Below are 23,790 nucleotides of genomic sequence, written 5' to 3'. Positions count from 1 at the left end.
CTATTTTAACTCAGCTTAATTCTATCTTAGCTTTAAAGCATATGACTTGCTAGTGGTTTCCATCAAAGGGAATCTTTAAAGCAGCCACAAAAGAAGAACACGGAACATTGTTAAACATGTTGTCTTAACAATTGCTAACTAAATTACTACTTATCCCTTGTGTTTTAGAGAAAAATCGCTGCACAGCATATTAACGGGCTGGTCCAGCTCAGAAGACAGGGTTCATGCAGCACCAGACAGACTTGAACTGAGTATGTACTAAAGGATACTGACCTTATTGCCTCTCCCTCCCAAGTGCTAGATTATAGATCTGTGCTGCTCTATCCATCCCCCACCTCCCATTCACTGCCTTTGTTTGAATGAAAGAAGCAGCCCGGAAGTGAGCTAATACCATCCCACAGTTCTCTGAACCCAAATCCCCTGGGGAAGAGAGCTGAACACCCAGGAGTGCAGACATCCTGAGACCACAGGACAGACTGCCACCTCTGCCCACATTCTCGGTCCAAGGGGAAACTGCACAGTGCCTCTGGACACAGGGATATAGGAACAGACAGTTGCCTGTACCCGAGGTTCTGGTCTGAGCTGAAACAGCCAAACAGCTCCCTGCACCCAAATACCGAGGTGGAGAGAGCTGGACCCTCAGAAGTGTGGACACTTGTGAGAAATCAGAGGAGACTACCCTCTGCCCACAGTCCAGACCCAAGAGGCAATCACCTAGTGCCAACTGTGCCCACTGGGTGCAAGGACCTAGGAGCAATCAGGGGCAGGACCCTTTGATTCCTGCCCACGCCTAGAGCTGGAAGACAGTCTCCAGGAGCACTGACATACCTGAAATCAGAGTACCTGCTCTCAGAAAAGGCTGAAAGAAAACAGGAAAACAGTTCTACAGGAGTGCTGACACAGAGGCCTCCAGCAGGGACGAGTCATTCTCAAAAACAGCAAGACAAGCAAACATCTGAGACAACCCAATGGCTAGAGGCAAGTGCAGGAACCCAAGCAACAAAAACCAAGACTACTTGGCCTCATCACAGCCCAGTTCTCCCACCAAAGAAAATATTGGATATCCAAACACACCAGAAAAGCAAGATTTAGATTTAAAATTACATTTTTTTTATAATGATGGGGGACTTTAAGAAATATATAAAGAACTCCCTTAAAGAAATGCAGGAAAACACAGGTAAACAAGTAGAAGCCCTTAGAGAGGAAACACAAAAATCCCTGAAAGAATTACAGGAAAACACAACCAAACAGGTGAAGGAAGTGAAAATGGAAATAGAAACAATAAAGAAAGTACAAAGGGAGACAACACTGGATATAGAAAACCAAAGGAAGAGACAAGGAGCCGAACATACAAGCATCACCAACAAAATACAAGAGATAGAAGAGAAAATCTCAAGGGCAGAAGATACCACAGAAAACATGACACAACTATCAAAGATAATGTAAATCCGCAAAAAGCTCCTGGCCCAAACCATACAGGAAATCCAGGACACAATGAGAAGATCAAACCTAAGGATAATAGGAATAGAAAAAAGTGAAGACTCCAAACTTAAAGGGCCAGGAAATATATTCAACAAAATTATAGAAGAAAACTTCCCTAACCTAAAGAAAGAGATGCCCATAAACATACAAGAAGCCTACAGAACTCCAAATAGATTGGGCCAGAAGAGAAATTCCTCCCAACACATAACAGTTAAAACACCAAAATGCACAAAACAAAGAAAGAATATTAAAAGTAGCAAGGGAAAAAGATCAAGTGACATATAAAGGCAGCCCTATAAGAATTACACCAGACTTCTCACCAGAGACTATGAAAGCCAGAAGATCCTGGACAGATGTCATACAGACCCTAGAGAACACAAATGCCAGCCCAAGTTACTGTATCCAGCAAAACTCTCAATTAACATAGATGGAGAAACCAAGATATTCCATGGCAAAACCAAATTTACACAATATCTTTCTACAAATCCAGCCCTACAAAGGATAATAGATGGAATATTCCAACACAAGGAAAGAAACTACACCATACAGAAAGCAAGAATATAATTTCCTTGCAATGAAACCAAAAGAGAAACAAACATAATTCCATGTCTAACAACAAAAATAACAGGAAGTGAAAATCACTATTCCTTAATATCTCTCAACATCAACGGACTCAATTCCCCAATAAAAAGACATAGACTGGGCTGGAGAGATGGCTCAGTGGTTAAGAGCACCAACTGCTCTTCCAGAGGTCCTGAGTTCAAATCCCAGCAACCACATGGTGGCTCACAACCATCTGTAATGAGATCTGCCCTCTTCTGGTGTGTCTGAAGACAGCTACAGTGTACTCATATATAATAAATAAATCTTTAAAAAAAAGACATAGACTAACAGACTGGATACTTAAAGAGGACCCAGCACATCTCAGAGACAAAGACAGACACTACCTCAGAGTAAAAGGCTGAAAAACAACTTTCCAAGCAAATGGCCCAAAGAAACAAGCTGGAGTTGCCCTTCTAATATCAAATAAAATTGACTTTCAGCCAAAAGTCATTAAAAAAGATAAGGAAGGACACTTCATATTCATCAGAGAAAAATTTCACCAAGATGAACTCTCAATCCTAAATACCTATGCTCCAAATGCAAGGGCACCTATGTTCATAAAAGAAACCTTCCTAAAGCTCAAAGCACATATTGTACCTCACACGATAATAGTAAGAGATTTTAACACCCCACTCTCATCAATGGACAGATCATAGAAACAGAAATTAAACAGAGAGGTAGAGAAACTAACAGAAGTTATGAACCAAAAGGATTTAACAGATATTTATAGAACATTCCATCCTAAATCAAAAGGATATACTTTCTTCTCAGCACCTCATGGTACCTTCTCCGAAATTGACCATATAGTCGGTCACAAAACAGGCCACAACTGATTCAGGAAGATAGAAATAATCCCATGCATCCTATCAGATCACCAGACATTGAGGCTGGTCTTCAATAACAACAATACTGACAGAAGTTGAACAATGCTCTACTCAATGACAACTTGGTCAAGGAAGAAATAAAGGAAGAAATTAAAGACTTCTTAGAATTTAATGAAAATGAAGGGACAACATTCCCAACCTTATGGGACACAATGAAAGCTGTGCTAAGAGGAAAACTCAGAACTCTGAGTGCCTGCAAAAAGAAACAGGAGAGAGCATATGTCAGCAGCTTGACACCTAAAAGCTCTAGAACAAAAAGAAATAAACCCAAGAGGAGTAGAAGGCAGGAAATAATCAAACTCCAGTCTGAAATCAACCAAGTAGAAATGAAAAGGACTATACAAAGAATAAACAAAGCCAGGAGCTGGTTCTTTGAGAAAAATCAACAAGATAGATAAACCCTTAGCCAGACTAACCAGAGGGCACAGAGAGTGTATCCAAATTAACAAAATCAGAAATGAAAAGGGATACATAACAACAGAATCTGAAGAAATTAAAAACATCATCAGATCGTACTACAAAAGTCTATATTCAACAAAACTGGAAAATCTGGAGGAAATGGACAATTTTCTAGACAGATACCAGGTACCAAAGTTAAATCAGGAACAGATAAACCATTTAAACACCTCCATAACTCCTAAAGAAGTTATTAAAAGTCTCCCAACCAAAAACAGCCCAGGACCAGATGGGTTTAGTGCAGAATCCTATCAGACCTTCAGAGAAGACCTCATACCAATACTGTCCAAACTATTCCACAAAATAGAAACAGACAGAGCACTGCCAAATTCCTTCATTAAGCCACAATTACTCTTATACCAAAACCACATAAAGACACAACAAACAAAGAGAACTTCAGACCAATTTCCTTTATGAATATTGACGCAAAAATACTCAATAAAATTCTTGCAAACTGAATCCAAGAACACATCAAAATGATCGTCCATCTTGATCAAGTAGGGTTCATCCCAAGGATGCAGGGATGGTTTAATAAACAAAAATCCATCAATGTAATCCACTATACAAACAAACTCGAAGATAAGACCCACATGATCATTTCATTAGATGCTGAGAAAGCATTTGACAAAATTCAACACTCCTTCATGATAAAAGTCCTGGAAAGATCAGGAATTCAAGGTCCATACCTAAACATAGTAAAAGCAATATACAGGAAACCACTAGCTAACATCAAACTAAATGGAGAGACACTTGAAGCAATCCCACTAAAATCAGGGACTTGACAAGGCTGCCCACTCTCTCCCTACTTATTCAATATAGTTCTTGAAGTTCTAGCCAGAGCAATCAGACAACAAAAGGAGGTAAAGGGGATACAGATCGGAAAAGAAGAAATCAAAATATCACTCTTTGCAGATGATATGATAGTGTACTTAAGTGACCCCAAAAGTTCCACCAGAGAACTACTTAACCTGATAAATAACTTCAAGTGTTGGGGTATAAAATTAACTCAAACAAATCAGTAGTCTTCCTCTACTCAAAGGATAAACAGGCTGAGAAAGAAATTAGGGAAATGATACCCTTCACAATAGTCCCAAGTAATATAAAATATTTTGGTACGACTTTAACCAAGCAAGTGAAAGATCTGTATGACAAGAACTTCAAGTCTCTGAAGAAAGAAATTGAGGAAGATCTCAGAAGATGGAAAGATCTTACATGCTCATGGATTGGCAGGATTAATATAGTAAAGATGGCCACTTTGCCAAAAGCAATCTACAGATTCAGTGCAACTCCTATCAAAATTCCTACTCAATTCTTTATAGAGATAGAAAAGGCAATTTGCAAATTCATTTCGAATAAGAAAAAACCCAGGATAGTGAAAACTATACTCAACAATAAAAGAACTTCTAGGGGAATCACCATCCCTGACTTCAAGCAGTATTACAGAGCAATAGTGATTAAAAACTGTATGGTATTGGTACAGAGACAGGCAGATAGATCAGTGAAACAGAATTGAAGATCCAGAAATGAACCCACATACCTATGGTCACTTCATCTTTGACAAAGGAGCTAAAACCATCCAATGGAAGAAAGATAGCATTTTCAACAAATAGTGTTGGTTCAATTGGAGGTCAGCATGTAGAAGAATGCAAATCAATCCATTCTTATCACCATGTACAAAGCTTAAGTCCAAGTGGATCAAGGACCTCTACATCAAACCAGATACACTCAAACTAATAGAAGAAAAAGTGCGAATGAGTCTTGAACACATGGGCACTGGGAAAAATTTCCTGAACAAAACACCAATGGCTTATGCTCTATGATCAAGAATCCGCAAATGGAACCTCATAAAACTGCAAAGCTTCTGTAAGGCAAAAGACACTGTCATTAGGACAAAATGGCAATTGGTAGATCTTTACCAATCCTACATCTGATAAAGGGCTAATATCCAAAATATACAAAGAACTCAAGAAGTTAGACTCCAAAGAGCCAAATAACCCTTTTAAAAAATGGGGTACAGAGCTAAACAAAACATTCTCAGCTGAGGATTATCGAATGGCCAAAAAGCACCTAAAGAAATGTTCAACATCCTTAGTCATCAGGGAAATGCAAATCAAAAACAACCCTGAGATTTCACCTCACACCAGTCAGAATGGCTAAGATCAAAAACTCAGGTGACAGCAGAAGCTGGTGAGGATGTGGAGAAAGAGGAGCACTCCTCCATTGTTGGTGGGATTGCAGACTGTTACAACCACTCTGGATCAGTCTGCAGGTTCCTCAGAAAATTGGACATTGAACTACCTGAGGACCCAGCTATACTTCTCCTGGGCATATACCCAAAAGATGCCCCAACATATAAAAAAGACACGTGCTCCACTATGTTCATAGCAGCCTTATTTATAATAGCCAGAAGCTGAAAGAACCCAGATGCCCTTCAACAGAGGGATGGATACAGAAAATGTGGTACGTCTACACAATGGAATATTACTCAGCTATCAAAAACAATGACTTCATGAAATTCATAGGCAAATGGAATGAACTAGAAAATATCATCCTGAATGAGATAACTCACAGAAAAACACTCTTGGTATGCACTCATTGATAAGTGGATATTAGCCCAAAAGCCAGAACTACCCAAGATGCAATCCACAGACCACAGGAAGCTCAAGAAGAAGGGTGACCAAAATGTGGATGCTTCCACTCCTTCTTAAAAGGGAAAAAAATATCCATAGGAGTGGATATGGAAGCAAAGTTTAGGGCAGCGACTGAAGGAACAGCCATTCAGAGCCTGCCTATGTGTGGCCCATATATATATACAGCCACCAAACTAGATAAGATTGATGAAGCTAGAAAATGCATGCTGAAAGTGACCGGATATAGATCTCTCCTGAGAGACACATCCAGAGTATGTCCAATACAGAGGTAAATGCTAGCAGCAAACCACTTAACTGAGAACAGAACACCCCTGGGGGGAATTAGAGGAAGGATTGAAAGAGCTGAAGGAGCTTGCAACCCCATAAGAACAACGATGCCAACCAACCAGAGCTTCCAGGGACTAAGCCACTACCCAAAGACTATACATGGACTGACCCTGGGCTCCAACTGCATACGTAGCAGAGAATAGCCTTGTTGGGGCACCAGTACAAGTGGAAGCCCTTAGTCCAGCCAAGGTTGAACCCTCAGTGCAGGGAAATATGGGGGTGGGGGGCAATAAGTGGGATGGGTGGGGGAATACCTGTATGGGGATGGGATAGGGGATGGGGGCTTATAAACAGGAAACCGGGAAAGGGAATAACATTTGAAATGTAAGTAAAGAAATATATCTAATAAAAAAAAGAAACAAAGAAACAAAGAAGTGAGAACAATAGATATCTGAGCCATAAAAATATAGAATCAAATTGTTCCCTCAGCCCTTAATGATCTAATTGTGTAGCCCTGATCATGCTACCAAATTTCAGTGCGAATCCATCCATCTGTAGACTAAGAAATTAATAAAAGTCACCCAAGGATGCATGTGTGCATTCTAGAGAATGTGTGTGAGAACAGCTGATGCCCAATACAGTGAATATGTTCATTTTTAGGAACATAAATCCTGTTTGTAAAAGACAAATAAAACTTAATAAAGAAAAAACATGAAAGAGTAGTAGTTATTTTTATCTCTGTACCAAATCAGAATTCAGTACTGAAATCTCAGTTTAAAAAAAAAAACCCACATCTTAAAAAATTCAAGAAACCCAGGGCTGCAGATGTAGCTCGGTTCATGGAGTGCTTACCCAGCGTGCATGAAGCCCTGGGTTCATGCCTATAACCCCAGTGCTCCACAGCCAATGGGAGGGAGGGATTATCCTTGGCTACAGGTAGTTCAAGGCCAACCTGGGCTAAAGGAAATCCTGTCTCAAAAAAAGAAAAAGAAAAAGCAAGAATCTAAAACATCTACATGTTTAGACAAGATTTGTCCAAGGTTTTGTCTTTGGTTTCCAATTGTCTAACTCGAGGTATCTCTTGGGGCTTAGGATCTGCCATGATGGTGGATTAGCTGCTTTCCTGTTGCTATGATCGCCAATGGACAGAGACAACTTAAAGGAAAAAGAGCTCCTTTTCGCTCACAGTTCAAGGCAAGTTTGGTGGCAGGCAGCTAGTCACATGGCCCCCACAGTCTGGAATCAGACAGTGATAAATACTCACACTTGCTTTCTTTTTTAAATTCAGTATGGAGCCAGGTGAATTTTCCCACCTCAAGGACTTTTCATGCCGAAAACTTTGTCACCAAGGTGATTCTGTATTCTTTAAAGTTGGCCACCAATATTAACCATCAAAGATGACTATCTCAGGCATAATCAGAGTACCATAGCACAAGAAACTGAATTTCGAAGGTTATTTAGGAAAACTCCTTTATGCAGTTGTCCCTTCTGAAAACAGACTTCAGCCTTAGCTGAGAGGCCCCTCATGTCCTCTGCGTCTCTGCTCAGATGTTTCCTTACTGGAAGGGCCCACCTGACCACCCCACTGAGTTATCAGGAAACAGGCTCCTCCTGCCATAGGATTCCTTCTTTCTCATTCTCACAACCTGTTATGTTACAAATGCAGTTATCTTTTCCCCAGCGGGAATCTCTGTGAGAGGAATTTTGTTTGTTCTCGGAATAGAACCCATTTCTTCACAGACTGTCTAAATCACAGTTGCTACTCTCTAAGTACTGGCCAAGTAAAGAAATGTGTATGTTTTAGCCAAACGCCACATTTCTGATTCTGTTTTCAGCAAGGGAGAAGTTTAAGCCAATCTTCTGAGACACATGGGGCAGACACACAATATCTCCTTTATTGTCTCAGCTTTCCAAGCAAGCACTTATCCTGCATGCAATTACCCCTAGAGTTTACACAAACCAAGGTTCTCTTACGGTCCTGGGAGGCTGTGCTGCTAACGCAACCCCTCTCAGTTCTCCCACACCTACAGATCCCCATACCCCTTCCTTACCATACTGATCTGTCGCACTGCTAAAGAGGAGATAGTCAGAAGCGCAGGTCTTGGACTCAATGTTCAAATCGCCCAGCCTCAGAATAAGTCTCTTCCCCTTCGGGACTGTGATGATCTTTTCACACACGGTGTAATTGGGGTAAGTCCCTGGATAATTCTTAGATGTCATTGTGCCACTGTCCTGAGACGTCACTATGTGCCCGCAGCCATCACCTGGGAAAGAAGAAAGAACGCAAGATGTCAGCGTAATTGGCTCCGACCCAGAACAAGACTCTTCCACACTCTCGAGTTGAGCGTTTCATGCTTCCTTTTGTTTTGTTTTCCTGAGAGAAGAAAGGGCTAAACAACAAAGCCTGAGCATGAATCATGCACTGTATCTTGCTTCAAGATGTTCCATTTGGTCCTCAGTTTCATCCAATGAACTTGGTTGGTCTCGTGCTCTGAATTAGATGCAGACCTTAAGAAACACACAATTTATGGTCCTGGTTGTTTACCCTGTTCAAAAGATCCTGGCCTTTTGCCACACATTTGTCAAGCCACTCTAAAGCCGATGAATAATAATTTATAACTTACTTCAGAGTGACGCTGAACAGTGAAAGATGTTCCTGATAGAATTTATACTAATACAGATAAGCATTTCATTTAGCTGCAAGTCTCTTAGCTGAACGACCATTCCACATTTATATCCCAATTACTGTGGTAGTCATGGATCCAGAGATTTCTCACAGATTCGGGCAATCAGAAAACATCCAAGCTTTACTATATGTAGTGTTCTAGACATGCTAGTCACGGTTAACTACTGGGGAATCATACAAAGTCAGCAAGGGCCGCTTCATGGAACTTGAGGCCTTCATTTGATAACTGTAATTCTAGGTGACATGTGCTTTCACAAGAAAGCTAAACACAATGTCAGAGGAAGCTAAACACAGTGTCAGAGGATCATGAAGGAGGAAGGCAATGCATCCCCATGAATTTTATAGTTAACTTGCTAAAATAAGAAGTTACCTTAAGATTATTTTAAATAGTGAAGTGGAAACACATGTTTTCTAGGGCCCAAAACCACAGCTGACCCGAACTGGTATTTTATAGCACATTTGTAGGGTAAATGAGGTGCTTCATTAACGTCATGAAAATACTAGTCAAGTTTCCTGACATACGGATGACTAACAGTGATCTAGGATTCTCTCTTTTGCCTCCTGCTGCTGTGGGACTAAGACTCGGGGCCACCCAAGAAGACAGGCACCATGCTCTGACTTAAAAGCAAAACTCATCTTCAAATCAGTGAAGACGCGATCGTCACAATGAGCTAGTGCCACCTGCTCTGCTCTTCCTGTGCAGTAAAAAGGCAGTGTGGGGGGACTGAGTCTAGGTCCTCCCTCCCCTCCGCCTCCGCTCCCTCCCCTATCCCTTCTCTTCTCTTCCCCTCCTTCCCATCTTATCCCCTCCCCTCCTCTCCCCTCCCTCCCCTCCCCTCTCCCTTCCCCTCTCCCTTCCCTCCCCCTTCCCTCCCCTCCCCTTCCCTATTCCTTCCCTTCCTTTCCCCTTCTCCCCTCCCCTCCCTCCCATTCATCAATTAACCAACAAATTGTACCAGCTGATGTGGCCAAATGCACAACACTAGTATCCAAGGGCTCATGAACCAAGCCAGCTGCAAGGTGAATAGACTGCACTTGGGCTCCAAGACAGCTGGAGTTGTGGAGCTCGAGAGAAAATAAATTTTAAGAGTGCTGCATGACTTCAGAGCCCATCTCGGGAGCCTACGGTGAGGGCCAGGAGGAGGGCCTGACAAGCAGGTTGCTTTCAGTGGAATAATTCATGAATCTGTACACAGTAAAATGTTAGACTGTGAAGAAGGAAGAAGAGGAAGAGGAGAAGGAGGAGGAGGAGGAGGAAGAGGAAGAGGAGGAGGAAGAGGAGGAAGAGGAGGAGGAGGACAACGATGACGATGACAACAACGACCATATTGAGTCTGGAGGTCTAGAAAGGTAAGCTGGTGAGTAACAGAGAGCTACAGAACTTTCTGAGTATGAGGTTCATGAAAGGGTATGATTACCAGGTGTGGTAACAAGCACCATTAATCTAGTACTTGGAGAGCTGAGGCTGCAGGGCCATGAATTCAAGGCCAACTTGAGCTATACAGTGAATTCAAAGTCAGTGTGTGCTATAGTTTATGACTCTGTCTCAAAATACAGAAACAAATAAAGCACAGGTCTTAGAAAGCAATGAGCATCCTAGCTGGATGCTGCTGGGGACTAACAGTGGGCAGGAGATTGAGGAGTGCTGAGAATGGGAAGCTAGAGGAAACACCTTGGGTTCACACAGCCACACAGGAAAGACTGGAGGAGACAAAACAGCGGAGGTCCTGAATCCAAGCGACTGGAAGGCTGAGGCAGCCAGGACCACAATATGTCAATTTTGTGGTCAACTTTGGACCGATTGCTAAATTTTCTGGGCTCTTGTGCAGCTCTAAGTATAAAACTGAAAATTATACCGGAGAGAGGTGTATTATTAAAAAGGCACATGGTGAATCGCATTTTGATTTAACATTTGAATTATTTGCCTGCTTTCAAAAGTTTTAATTTATAACAAAATTTATAATTTTTCCAGAAAACTAGATACCATGTCAATCACATTTTATATATATATATATATATTCCTCCCCATAGGTCTAGATAAATGATTACTGTCCCTTTAAAGGGGGTCAGCACTCTAGTCTCCCACCACCCAAGATCCTCTGTTACTCATTTTTATTCCTTAACTTTACCTTTGTAGTTGATTTTTGAGCACCCAGAAAAGTCAACCCTGGGGTAACAAGGGTAGGAACAATCACATATAACGCTCACTATACATTCAACTAAACCTCTCAGCTACCCAGAAGCAGCCTAGCCAACCATTTGAATGTTATCGCTTTCCATTCTGTAAGGCTCTTCTCCACGAGGAGAAGAGATAGAAAAATGGTTAAAGACAACCCAGGGCTGTTAGGAAGGGTCTGTGTAAAAGCACTGACTCCCCAGAGTGTGCTCTCTCTCTCTCTCTCTCTCTTACACACACACACATAAGGGACACTTCATACACACATAACAAGAAGTTCTTTTAAAAAAAGGAAGAAAATACCATTCTTACAGACATCTACTGATTTATGTGGGGCTGAAATGGCACACAGTCTGAGATTTGCCTTAAATTCTTCACACCAAAGGGGAGTGGTGGGATTAAATGAAAAGATGGATGTTGTGACTTTGCTGGGAAGCTCAGTGACCAAAGTGACTGGGATGTAGCTCGGCCGTACAGTGCTTGTCTCAGGCTCTCAGCTGAGTCCCCACCGCAATGTAACAGAAAATGTAGTAAAGTCGGCATCCAAGGGAACCAATAAAACCAAAGTTTTATGATTAAATTTCACAGAAGGGTTGGAGTTGCTCTCCCAGGCGGAGGGGGCCGAAGCAAGGCTTGAGTAGCGGTGACAGCCAGAATGAACTGCCACCGGCCTAACTTCAAAGCAGAGAGGATAGAGGGGAAGCATTACCGCAGGGCATCCGTCTGCTCTTCAAGTCAAAAGCATTTGCAAGGAAATGTTTATCTTTTCCTTCCTTTGAACTGGAACTTAATTGCCAAAGCACAGGATGACCAAACCAGTACCTTTCCTTTTCCCCCAGACAGAAACTGCTTTCCCCCTACACAATATTTATCTCATGGTGGTCCCTTTACTGGGCCCAGTGTCTGGTTACCAGTCACAGCTGCTGCTACACTGGGAAAATGACCAGCCATTCTCTTAAAACAATACAAAATAAACCTGAATGGGTCTGGAAGTTCAAGGCCAGGCACAGCTTACCTAACAAGTTTAAGCCAACCTGCGGAAGGAAAGATCCCGGAGAAGAAGAACGTGAGAGGGGGAGTTGAGAGCAGATATGAGCAAAGAATTAATAAAAAAAAAAATATCCTGGGCTGGAGAGCTGGCTCAGCAGTTAAGAGCACTGACTACCCAGGCTCTATTACTTCACACAGCAGGATGGTTGGTATTCAAGGACCAAACACCCTACGAGACTTAGACCTGCTGGTGCTAGCCCACAATTGCCACCAAAGCCCTGAAAAGAGTTGGTTACCTATGGCTGGAAGAATTATATTCTGGAAAAAAAAAATAAAAAGAAATTTACACTCGATGAGAAAATTATGGTTGGGTATAGGTGCCATATATCTTTAATCCCAGCCCTGGGAGGCAGAGACGGCTGGAGCTCTGTGTGAGTTTGGCGTAAGCCTGGTCTGCATATGTGTTCCAGCCAGTCAGGGCTATATGTAGTGAAACCCTACCTTAAAATAAAAATACGTGGGCTAGAGAGATGGCTCAGTGGTTAAGAGCACAGACTGCTCTTTCAGAGGTCCTGAGTTCAATTCCCAGCACCTACATGGTGGCTCACAGCCATCTATAAAAGGATCTGATGCCCTCTTCTGGTGTGTCTGAAGACAGCTACAGTGTACTACATATAATAAATTAAAAAAAAAATAAAAATACATAAAAAGTACTCATTCATTCATTCGTTCATTTGTGGAGATGCGCTTGGCACACATAGCACACATATGGTGATCGGAAGACAATTCTCAGAAGTCAGTTCTCTCCCTCCACCACGTAGGTCCCAGGAATTAAATTTAGGCTGTCAGGCTTAGTGGCAGGCTCCTGTACTTGACCAAGCTATTTGGGGCTGGAGAGATGGCTCAGTGGTTAGGAGCACTGACTGCTTTCCCAGAGGTCCTGAGTTCAATTCCCAGCAACCATATGGTGGCTCACAACCATCTGTAATGGGATCCGATGCCCTCTTCTGGTGAGTCTGAAGACAGTGGCAGTGTACTCACATACATAAAATAAATAGGTCTTTAAAAAAAACTCTCAAAGTGATCTGTACAGAGAAGTACTTTCTCTGAACACCTAGAAGCAATATTCATTAAAAAAGAAGAGTTAAGGGCTGACAAGATAGCTTATAGTGTAAAGGTGTCTACCCTACTGCCAAGACTGAGGAACTAGGTTTGATGATGGGAGAGAATCAGTGCCCTCAAGTTATCCTCTAACCTCATAAGGATCATCAGTACTCAGGAAGTGGGAGCACATGGACCAGGAGTTCTAGGTCCTCCTTGGCTATACACCAAGTTTGAAGGAGACTGTGTCTTAAAAATGTGTGTGTGGGTTTAGCTCAGTGGTAGAGCGCTTGCCTAGCAAGCACAAGGCCCTAGGTTCGGTCCCCAGCTCTGAAAAAAAGAAAAAGAAAAAAAAAATGTGTGTGTGTGTGTGTGTGTGTGTGTGTGTGTATAATATGAATATATAATATGAATGTGTGGTGTAAGTTTCCAAGTACTATTAACTTACTTATTATAAATTTCCTACATCTTTATAATATTTTGTATTTAATGGTTGACTGTCCGTGCTCACATGGCGTGACCCATGTTGTGTTATTGAGATCACAGAATGACTTTAGGGAGCTCTCTTCCTTCTACCATGTGGAGTCCGAGAATCAAACTCACTTCACTACACTTAGCAGCCTTGACCTACTGGGCCACCTCCGTGGAACCTCATCTTTTTTAATGTGAACACAGTATAAAGTAATATAAGAAGACCAAATTCTATCGATTTTTTTGTAACAGTTAAGTCTACGTTAGTATGAACCAAATAATATAGATGGCAAAACTGCTCCATAAATCGATATATAAATGTCATTAAAACTCCATGACATAGTTAAGAATGATGACGCTCTCCTGCTTCAAAGAGTTCATGGTCACCAGGGAGATGTTAACAAGTAATTTTTCTTTTGAGTCAGAGTTTTACACATCTTAAACTAGCCTTGAACTCACTGTAGAGCTGTGGATGGTCTTGAACTTATCCTCCTGCCTCTATGTCCACTCAATGCTGGGATTATAGGTCTGCACCAAATGCCTGGTTTATACTGGTTCTGGGATGGAAGCCAGGACTTTGTGCACGCTAGGTAAGCACGTTGCCAACCGAGCTGCACCCCAGCTTTATCAAGTAATGCCTGAGAGTAAAGCTGTGTGTTGAAAGCCATAAATACAGACTTGACATCCATCCTACCTACGGCCGAGAGCAGTGGACTTGCCTTTTCGTCAACAGTGGTTTTGCAGGAAGATGGATATGAGGTATTTTCTAAATAAGCCGGGAATCCTAGATCCCTCGTCTACAGAACAATCCTTTTATTTAGTCTATTCTGGTTCCTCCCAGTAGGAAAGGAAGACAGGAAGACAGTAACTTCCTTAAACAGCTCCTTCCCTTTGATAAGCTACGTGTTTCACAAACAGAAAAGCAAATCACTTGTGGGTTAGCTCTACAATACTAAAAAAGAGAAGGAAGTAGGATTAAGAAGAAAACTTGGTGGCGAGCAGCAAGGGAGACAACTTAGTCAATGTGGCGTTTGCTGCATAGCCACAAAGACCTGAGTTCAGGTCCCTAGCACCCAGAAAAAGCTGGCTAAGGTACCTCTTCTCTGCAATCCCAGTGTTGGGTGGATCCCGAGCTCACTGGTGCCTCTGGTTCTCAACCTTCCCAATGCTGTGACCCTTTAATAAAGTTCCTCATATTTTGGTGACCCCTAACCATAAAATTATTGCTACTTCATAATCGTTATGAATCATAATGTAAATCTCTGTGTTTTCCAATGTTCTTAGGTGACCCACTACCTCCTCCTCCTCCCAAGAGGGTGGCAACCCATAGGTTGGGAACTATTGAATGGATGAGCTTCAAGTTCAGGGAGAGAGCCAGTCTCAATCAGGGGGCTGTTACTATACACCTTGTCAAAAGCCCACGACAGAGAATCACGAGCCTCAGCTGAAGGCAAGCGTAAGTGGGTGGGGGAATACTGCTGACACTCTGCTAAACTGACAGCTTGTCAAACTGCCTACTAAATGCTTTTACCCATAGAGGAGTGCTGCTCTCTCAGGCTTGCTCACAGAAGCCTCTTTTATGCAGTGGGCAGTGTCTAAAGTACTGAGAATAAGTGATTGTTTTATGCCCAATCAAAATGGGATTATCTGGGGCTGGAGAGATGGCTCAGCGGTAAGAGCACTGACTGCTCTTCCAGAGGTCCTGAGTTCAAATCCCAGCAACCACATGGTGGCTCACAACCATCTGTAATGAGATCTGATGCCCTCTTCTGCTGTGTCTGAAGAAAGTGACAGTGTACTCATACAAAATAAAACATTTTAGAAAACTATTTTTTAAAAGGGGGAATCATTTATATCACTACCCCAGGGCTCAGGGAACAGTGAAAAGGGGAGAGGTATGAATGTAAGAGTTGGTATTCCGCAAAGGGCTGGTTCTGGACAGGACACGGCTGTTACGGTCATGAACTCACAACAGCTATGGTTACTGTTGTGGTTATTTGAATGGGTTTGGCCCCCATAGATTCATGTGTCTGAATACTTGGCCATGGGAGTGGCACTAGTAGGAGGTGTGGCCTTATTAGAAGAAGTGCATCACTGATAGGCAGGCTTTGAGGGCTCCAATGCTCAGGCTTCCTTTGCCCAGAGTGGACAAGAGTCTCCTCCCAGCTGCCTTCTAATCAAGATGGAGAAATCTTCAGCTTCCTCTCCAGCACCATGTTGGCCTGGATGCTGCCATGCCTCCCACCATGATAATGGACTGAACCTCTGAAACTGTAAGCCAGCCCCAACTAAATGTTGTCCTTTAGAAGAGTTGTCATGGTCATGTTGTCCCCTCACAGTAATAAAACCCAAACTGAGTCAGAAGTACAAGTTCTGCACAAATGGAGTTCATCAACGTTCCAGAAGGGGTAGGGGATGGGTTTGTGAGGTCCCTTGGGTAAGGAGCCACTGGCAAAGGAAGGCTGCTAGGGGGAAGGGCAATCATTTTTCTTCAATGCTAAAACCACTGGTAAGAAGCCTGTGGTGTAGTAAATAATGCCCCTACACACACTTATGCAAGCTACTCCAATTAAACTTAGTGGGACACACACACACACACACACACACACACACACACACACACACACACACACGCATGCGCACATAGAGAGAGACAGAGGAGATTCCAGAGACTAAAAGGGAGGTAAAAGAAGGTAATGGGGATGAATATAATTAAAATAAATATAAAAAAATTGTCAAGAAATAAGTAAATAAATACATATATTTACAAAATGTGGACAGTGAGGAAGCATGGCACGGACTTCTAGCTTCCGCATGGACAAGCACATGAGTGCCCATGTATTCATATGCACATACATGAACATACACTATACATATAAGCATAGACCGCTTTCCATGGGTTTGCACTTGTGGAAGAATTATTTGGGTAATGGAGAGTGAATAGTGCACAAATACTTTCAGACTGATTAGTTAGTAGTTCCTAGACTAAAAACAGAAGCCTACTTGATTATGACCCATATGGATTTATCACAACCCAGGTAAACACATAGGCACGCGTACGTAAACCACAACAAACTTTATCGATACAATTCTTCCAGTAGATGCAACCCACTGTTCGGCTTCCCAGTTGGTTCCGCTTGGCAGTTCACTAAAAGCATACTGGTTTTGCCTCCTGAACCTGCATGACTGATGAGTTCCAACCAGTAATTTGGGAAAGAGCGTCCTGAAATACCGTCAGACTGAAACCACGTCCAGAGACATGAGTTCACTGTGGCTCCATCTGGGCTCCTCAAATATTCAAGTTCTAACAGGTCTCCTCGTACACACTCACCCAGGTGTGGGTGTGAGAAAACTGCTCCCCGTGTCTGAGATCAAACAAGTTCTGCATGGCTGCAATCTTTTCAACCACAAAGGCAAGCTTGCAATCATTACCACACTCTTTGTCTGGTGGTGAGGCAGCCGGATTCCCAAGGTATCACTAATTCCACTGTGAGACAGACTCTTAGAAGCACTGCCGTTGTCCAACTGTGTTCAACTATGCCTTATGTACAGCCAGGAGAAATGGAAAAACAAGACTGGCCAGAACCATAGCACTTCTCAGCCTAAGGGTTGTTACCCACTAGAGGCAGTCGACCGACCCTTTGTCACAGGTCGCCTAAGACCATTGCAAAACACAGATATTTACATTATGATTTCTAACAGTAACGAAGTAGCAAGGATTTTATGGCCAGGGGTTCTCATGGCATGAGGAACTGTATTAAAGGGTTGCAGCATTAGGAAGGCTGAGAATCACTGGCTTAGCAGGTGCTTGAGCTGAGACTAATCCCACAAACAAGACAAGACTCCACAAACTTGTCTTCCGATAGCCACATGCCTGTGGAGGGCAGGACAGACCCCTTTCTACAATAACGATAAACTTACATACATATATATATATATATATATGAAATGAAAGAATAAAGGCAGAAGTGCTTAAGCAGCCATGTGAGAATAAAAAAGTAAAACAAAGAGGTTGGGGATTTAGCTCAGTGGTAGAGCACTTGCCTAGCAAGCACAAGGCCCTGGGTTCGGTCCTCAGCTCCGGAAAAAAAAAAAAAAAGTAAAGCAAAAGTTGTGACCTTAAAACAGAATAGTTATCCAGTTCTAGGGTGCTATTATTGCTATACTGAATGACATCACAGTTATCTACTAGAAAGCACGACCACCAGGTGAGTTCTTCTGAACTGCCTGCTAAGGCTCGCCAACCTTATCTCACCACAGATGAAACGATGCTCATGTGCTGATGCAGCCAGCTGTTCCAGCAGCTTACAAACACCCCCATGGACGGGATTCAGCAAGTGTCCTCACTGTGGCCTTTGCCCTCCAGCAGCGCTCAGCTCCCAGTCCTTTGGAAGTGTCTTACCCTCGTTCCAGGCTAAACCCAAATACAATGAGTTCTTGACGGCAGGAGGATAAAGATTTGGCCACAATGGGAGACAACTTCATATGGCTCTTCAAGCTGCAAAATTCCCCTGGGGTCAGTCACAGCAAGGCCAAATCATGCTTTCACAAATTCCTTCTGCTAACCTTATGTCTGTGTCTGGGTGCTGTGGTTGCCGTCTTTCCTTGAATTTACATTTTAGACACTTAGGTCCTAGTGCACTGCTGCTGAGAGGCAGGGCTGTAAGATGTGATAATGAGTGAATTAGGCCAGGATCCTCAGAGTGGGTTACTACTGAACACGAGGTCCTCATAGGGAGGAGTTTCATCTCCTTCTGTCTAGGATGCATGGTTTCTGACTCTCCAATCTTCTACCACAGGCCCAGTGGCCTTTAGTCTTGGACTCTGCATCCTACAGAGTGGTGAGTGAAAGCAATTTATTTTCTTTATGTTATTAAAGACATGAGGTGGGGGAGGGGCTAAAGAGCCTGGGAATGGGGCACAGCCGGCAGAGGGTTTGCCCAGGCATGAAGTCCTAGGTTCTCTTCCCCAGCACCACATAAAACAAACAGACAAACAAACAAAAACCAGTATCTATGCCGAACGCCCGTAGTCCTAGCACAGCAAACTCCTTCAGTTACAAAATGAACTCGATGCTTGCCCGTGCTACACCACACTGTCCCAACATGAAACAAGCAAAACAATTAAAATCTCCCCATAGAAATGATCAAAACCAAAATTTACCAAAGGAAAGTTTTACTGGACGTATACCATGTAAAAACAAGCAAGCCATTTCCAGGCCCATCACATACTTCCAATGCCATCCGTGGTCTACATTTCTGATATTGAAAGATCTTCGAATTGTATACCACAGCCTGAAAACCCAATTCACTGATATTCTTTAATGTGCTACAAGTAAAACCAGTGGCATCCGGCTCTGGTCTCTACACCTTAAGTTAAAGGTGAGTATTGTTGGGGTTGGAGGAGAACTGTTGAAGGGGATTTAGCTCAGTGGTAGAGCGCTTGCCTAGGAAGCGCAAGGCCCTGGGTTCGGTCCCCAGCTCTGAAAAAAAGAACCAAAAAAACAAACAAAAAAAAACAAAACAAAAAAAAAAAATCAAATGTCAGATCCACACCCCTACTTCTAAAAATAATTCCTTCTTTAAACTTTCAAAATTATTGGACTGGAGAGATGGCTCAGGGGTTAAGAACACAGGCTGCTCTTCCAGAGGTCCTGTGTTCAAATCCCAGCCACCACATGGCAGCTCACCACTATTTATAACGCCAGTTCCCGGGGACTCTGACACCCTCACACGGAGATGCAGGCAAAATACCAATGCCTGATTTATATATTAATAAATACATACATACTTTTTGAAGAATTTTAAAATACTATTGTGTGCGTATGTGTGCATGTGCAAATGTTTCGGGGGACAGAACATGTCATGGTGTGTGAACAGAGCAGAGGACAAACTCTGTGAAGTTGATGCTATCCAGCCACCATTTGTACAGGTTCCAGGGATTGAACTCAGGTTGCCAGGCTTGGCTGCAAGCATCCTTTATTCACTGAGCCGTCTCGCTGGCCCGTTAATTTTTTTTTAATTTCTTTTGTTTCATGAGATTGTAGTATAATCGCATCATTTCCCCTTTCTACTTCCAAACCCTCCCGCTGCTCTTTCAAATTCATGAACTTTTCCTCATCTACAGTTGTTACACACATAATGTACATAGATACCCCTAAACACATAAACGCAACCTGTTCTGGCTGTACGACGCCATTTGTTCTGGTGTTTTCAGGGCTGACCATTTGGTACTGGATAACCAGTTGGTCTGTTCCTCCTTGGAGAAGACTGTTCTCTTGCTCTCTTAGTTACCTGAAGTTCTTTGTGTAGGGGTGAGGCCTCCATCAACCCTACAGTGTTTCTCCATCAGTGTTAGCTTGTTTATTTTTGTCCCTGTTCAGCTCACGTTTAGGCAGCCATGTTGGGGAGACTTTATTGGTGCCTAGAATCATTTTTTAGAGCAACAGATGTCGTTGTTTACGAAGGGGATAAAAACCTAACACCTCAGGGGGTTTACAGTTTTAAAAATGTGTGAGTCTCAAATATGTGAGTCTCAAGCCACATATTTAACTTAAAATCATGCTTTCACAAATTCCTTTTGCTAACCTTACATCTGTGTTAAGGTTACATAGTTTAACTTAAAATCCCCGGGTAATGATTTGCATTAAATTTGCCTTTAATAAGTGAAAAGAAAATCATATTTTCAAGAAAAAAAATTACATCCAAAAAAGCACATCCAAGAGGAGAAGTGAACTTTTGGTCTTTAAGAGCTCCAAAAATTATACTGAAATTGAACTATGTGGTTTGACATTCAAAAGCCAGCATATACATGTATATATGTGTATATATGTATATATGTGTATATATGTATGTGTGTGTGTGTATATATATATATATATATATATATAAATTAGGTGACTGCTCCAGTGCATTTTCACTATATGATCAACTAAGAAGTCACATGTTTTCTGTATATCAGTTTTCCTCATCTTTAAATTACTACCCATAAAGGGTGTAGTTATGCTTAAGGCTTTAAACTGATGAGAAAATCAGGTTAGAATACACTCCCAGCATTTATCTAATGCCCACACAGTGCCAGGTCAGCATAGCCCTAAAGCACTAGTATCTCTGGTTCTAGTACTTGGGACATTTATACCAAGGCTAATCCTAACCCTAACCCTAACTAGGCTACAGAGCAAGGCCATACTGTGCCTCAAAACAAACAAAACTAAGCGTACATCAAGAAGTCAAGCTGGACGTGCAATGGTAATATATGTAATCCCACATTTTCTTTCTAAAAATAGTGCAAGAAGTTTCTTTCTCTTTTTTGTTTTTAAAGATTTATTGATTTTACATGAGTACAGTGTGTCGCTGTCTTCAGACACACCAGAAGAGGGCATCGGATCCCATTACAGATGGTTGTGAGCCACCATGCGGTTGCTGGGATTTGAACTCAGGACCTCTGGAAAAGCAGTCAGTGCTCTTAACCACTGAGCCTTCTCTCCAGCCCATAATATTTATTTTTTATCTTAATGTATATGAATGTTTTGCTGGCATGTATGTACGTGCACCACACGTATTCCTGGTGCCTGTGGAGTCCAGAAGAGGGCATCTGACCTCCTCAAACGGGAGATTGTGAGCAGCTGTGTGGGAGTTGAGACCAGAACTCAACTCCCTCCTGTTCCCTGTGAGATCACTGATCTTTCCAGCTCCCAGAGTCAACTGTTTTCTCTACACTGACTAGCCTCTCAGAATAAAGAAGTCAAAGGAAATTGGCAGCTAATTTTACTAATACAGGTGATCCTGCTGTTGCTTAAATTGAGGACTAATTAAGAAATCTTTGCCAGGTGTGATAAAATGGGCCCGTAACTTAGCACGTATGAGCTAAAGGAGGACCTCGGAGCATTCAAGGCTGGCCTGACCTCTCAGAGCAATTGTGCTGTCCTAAAAACCTGAAAAACAATTGAAGGAGGAGAAGGGGGAGGAGGGAGAAGAGGAAGAAGAGGGGGAGAGGGAGAAGAGGAAGAGGAGGAGGAGGAGGAGGAGGAGGAGGAGGAGGAGGAGGAGGAGGAGGAGGAGGAGGAGGAGGAGGAAGAGGAGGAGGAGGAGGAGGAGGAGGAGGAGGAGGAGGAGGAGGAGGAGGAGGAAGAGGAGGAGGAAGAGGAGGAGGAAGAAGAGGAAGAGGGGAGGGGGAGGGGGAGGAGGGGGAGGAGGGAAGGAGGGAGGAGGAGAAGAAGGGGGAGGAGGGAGGAGGAAGAAGAGGAGGGAGAGGAGGAGGAGGAGAAGGGGGAGGGGGGAGAAGGAAGAGGAGGAGGAGGAGAAGGGGGAGGAGGGGGAGAAGGGAGAGGAGGGGGAGGAAGGAGGAGGAGGGAGAGGAGTGGGAGGAGGAGAGAGGGGAGAGGGAGGAAGATGAAAGTCGGCAGGCAGGCAGCATATAGGCAAGCTGGGGGTGTGGTTTAGCGGGCACAGTGAAGGATGCAGAAGTCCCAAGTTCAATCTCCAAAACTGCATAAATGGGTGTGGTAGATGGGGGCTCACACATACAATCTCAGCTCTTGAGTCAAGAATACAAGAGACCTTACATCCAGAAATAAGTAAATAAATAACTAAATAGGGTCTCTAGAATATGCTTTGTTTTTCCTTCTTACTGTGTATTGTGCCTACAGGTGGAGGTCAAAGGGAAATGTAAGGGAAATGTGTGGCAATCGGTTCTGTCCAGGTATTTAGCTCAGATGCTCTGACTTGGTAACAAGTCCTCACTGCTTGGCTCACAGCTCAAGAATATGCACACTTTAGGGGTTGGGGATTTAGCTCAGTGGTAGAGCGCTTGCCTAGGAAGCGCAAGGCCCTGGGTTCAGTCCCAAGCTCCAAAAAAAAAAACCAAAAAAAAAAAAAAAAAAAAAGAAAGAATATGCACACTTTCTAATGTTGACTTTATATTAAATAAGACACCAAAAAGTATCCAAGTGACTTTTTCTGTTGAATTTAGATGTCCAAACAGTACCAAGTACAGAGCTACTCTGGATTACAGAGGTTGAAAGTGTCCACAAATTATCTTTCGTACAAGCAAGTGATTTTCATTTTGTATTTATAGATTTCAGAAAATAAATCAGGAAGCTGGGTGTAGTAGTGAGAGCTGCAACTCCGTCCAGCACTTGAGGGTTGTCTTAGGGTTTTACTGCTGTGAAAAGACACCGTGACCAAAGCAACTCATAACTGAAAACATTTCATTGGGGCTGGCTTAGAATTTCAGGGGTTTAGTCCCTGACTATCATGGTGGGAAGTATGGCAGCATTCAAGCAGACATGCTGCTGAAGAAGGAGCTTTGAGAGTTCTATATTTTGGTCTACAGGCAGCAGAAGGGGACTGTACACCACACCGGGCAGAACTTGAGCATAAGAAACCCAAAACCTGTCCCTATAATAACACACTTACTTCAACACAGCCACACCCCCTGATAGTGCCACTTCCCAGGGGCCAAGCATGCAATCACATGAGAGCCATATCTATACAAACCACCACATTCCACTCCCTGACCCCCATCTAGGATTTGTGCAATCTCCTAACTGTAATCCCCTATCAAAGCATGATGACGACGATGATGGTGGTGGTGGTGATGATGATGACGATGAAGAAAGAGATCGCATACTTTCAACATATAACAGCACAGGATATACAGTATCACTGTACCAAAACATAGGAAGAGATCATAGTGAGGAAAAAAAAAAAACCAACTGCACAAACTCCAAGCTCAGTATCTCCCTGCCCCACGTCGAAAACACTCTTCAGATCTCGAATTCCTTTGGTCGTTGTTGACTACAACATCTTTCTCTTGGACTGGTTCCACTTCCTGTTAGTCTAGTCACTTTCCTCCACAGGTATCTCAGGGCTCTGGCATCTCTAAATCTCTTGGAGTCTCTGAGGCAACCCAGGTTTCACCTTTACAGTTTCACACAATGAAGGGACACCCATGCCACACACCGGGCCTCAGTGGCTTTCCTTACTCATAGAGGGAGATTCCATAACTCCTTTCTTCTGTCCT

General features: G+C 42.8%; 2 protein-coding genes across 3 annotated transcripts in view; both read right to left on the bottom strand.

Moving 5' to 3' along the window:
* Window positions 1-17,155, bottom strand: part of Dcbld1 (discoidin, CUB and LCCL domain containing 1) — a 70,195-nt gene extending 53,040 nt beyond the window's left edge. Inside the window, exons 1-3 of the mRNA XM_032910102.1 lie at window positions 17,099-17,155; window positions 12,221-12,239; window positions 8,395-8,607 (exon numbers count right to left, since the gene is read on the bottom strand). Of these exons, the coding sequence (XP_032765993.1) occupies window positions 8,395-8,607; window positions 12,221-12,239; window positions 17,099-17,155 (289 nt within the window). The remainder of the gene's footprint in view (window positions 1-8,394; window positions 8,608-12,220; window positions 12,240-17,098) is intronic.
* Npsr1 (neuropeptide S receptor 1) overlaps window positions 1-23,790 on the bottom strand; it is a 406,607-nt gene that overhangs the window by 231,525 nt on the left and 151,292 nt on the right. The window lies entirely within an intron of this gene.

This window comes from Rattus rattus, chromosome 8, assembly GCF_011064425.1.
Source record: "Rattus rattus isolate New Zealand chromosome 8, Rrattus_CSIRO_v1, whole genome shotgun sequence".
Classification (NCBI taxonomy): domain Eukaryota; kingdom Metazoa; phylum Chordata; class Mammalia; order Rodentia; family Muridae; genus Rattus; species Rattus rattus.
This window is presented reverse-complemented; position numbering and strand designations above follow the sequence as displayed.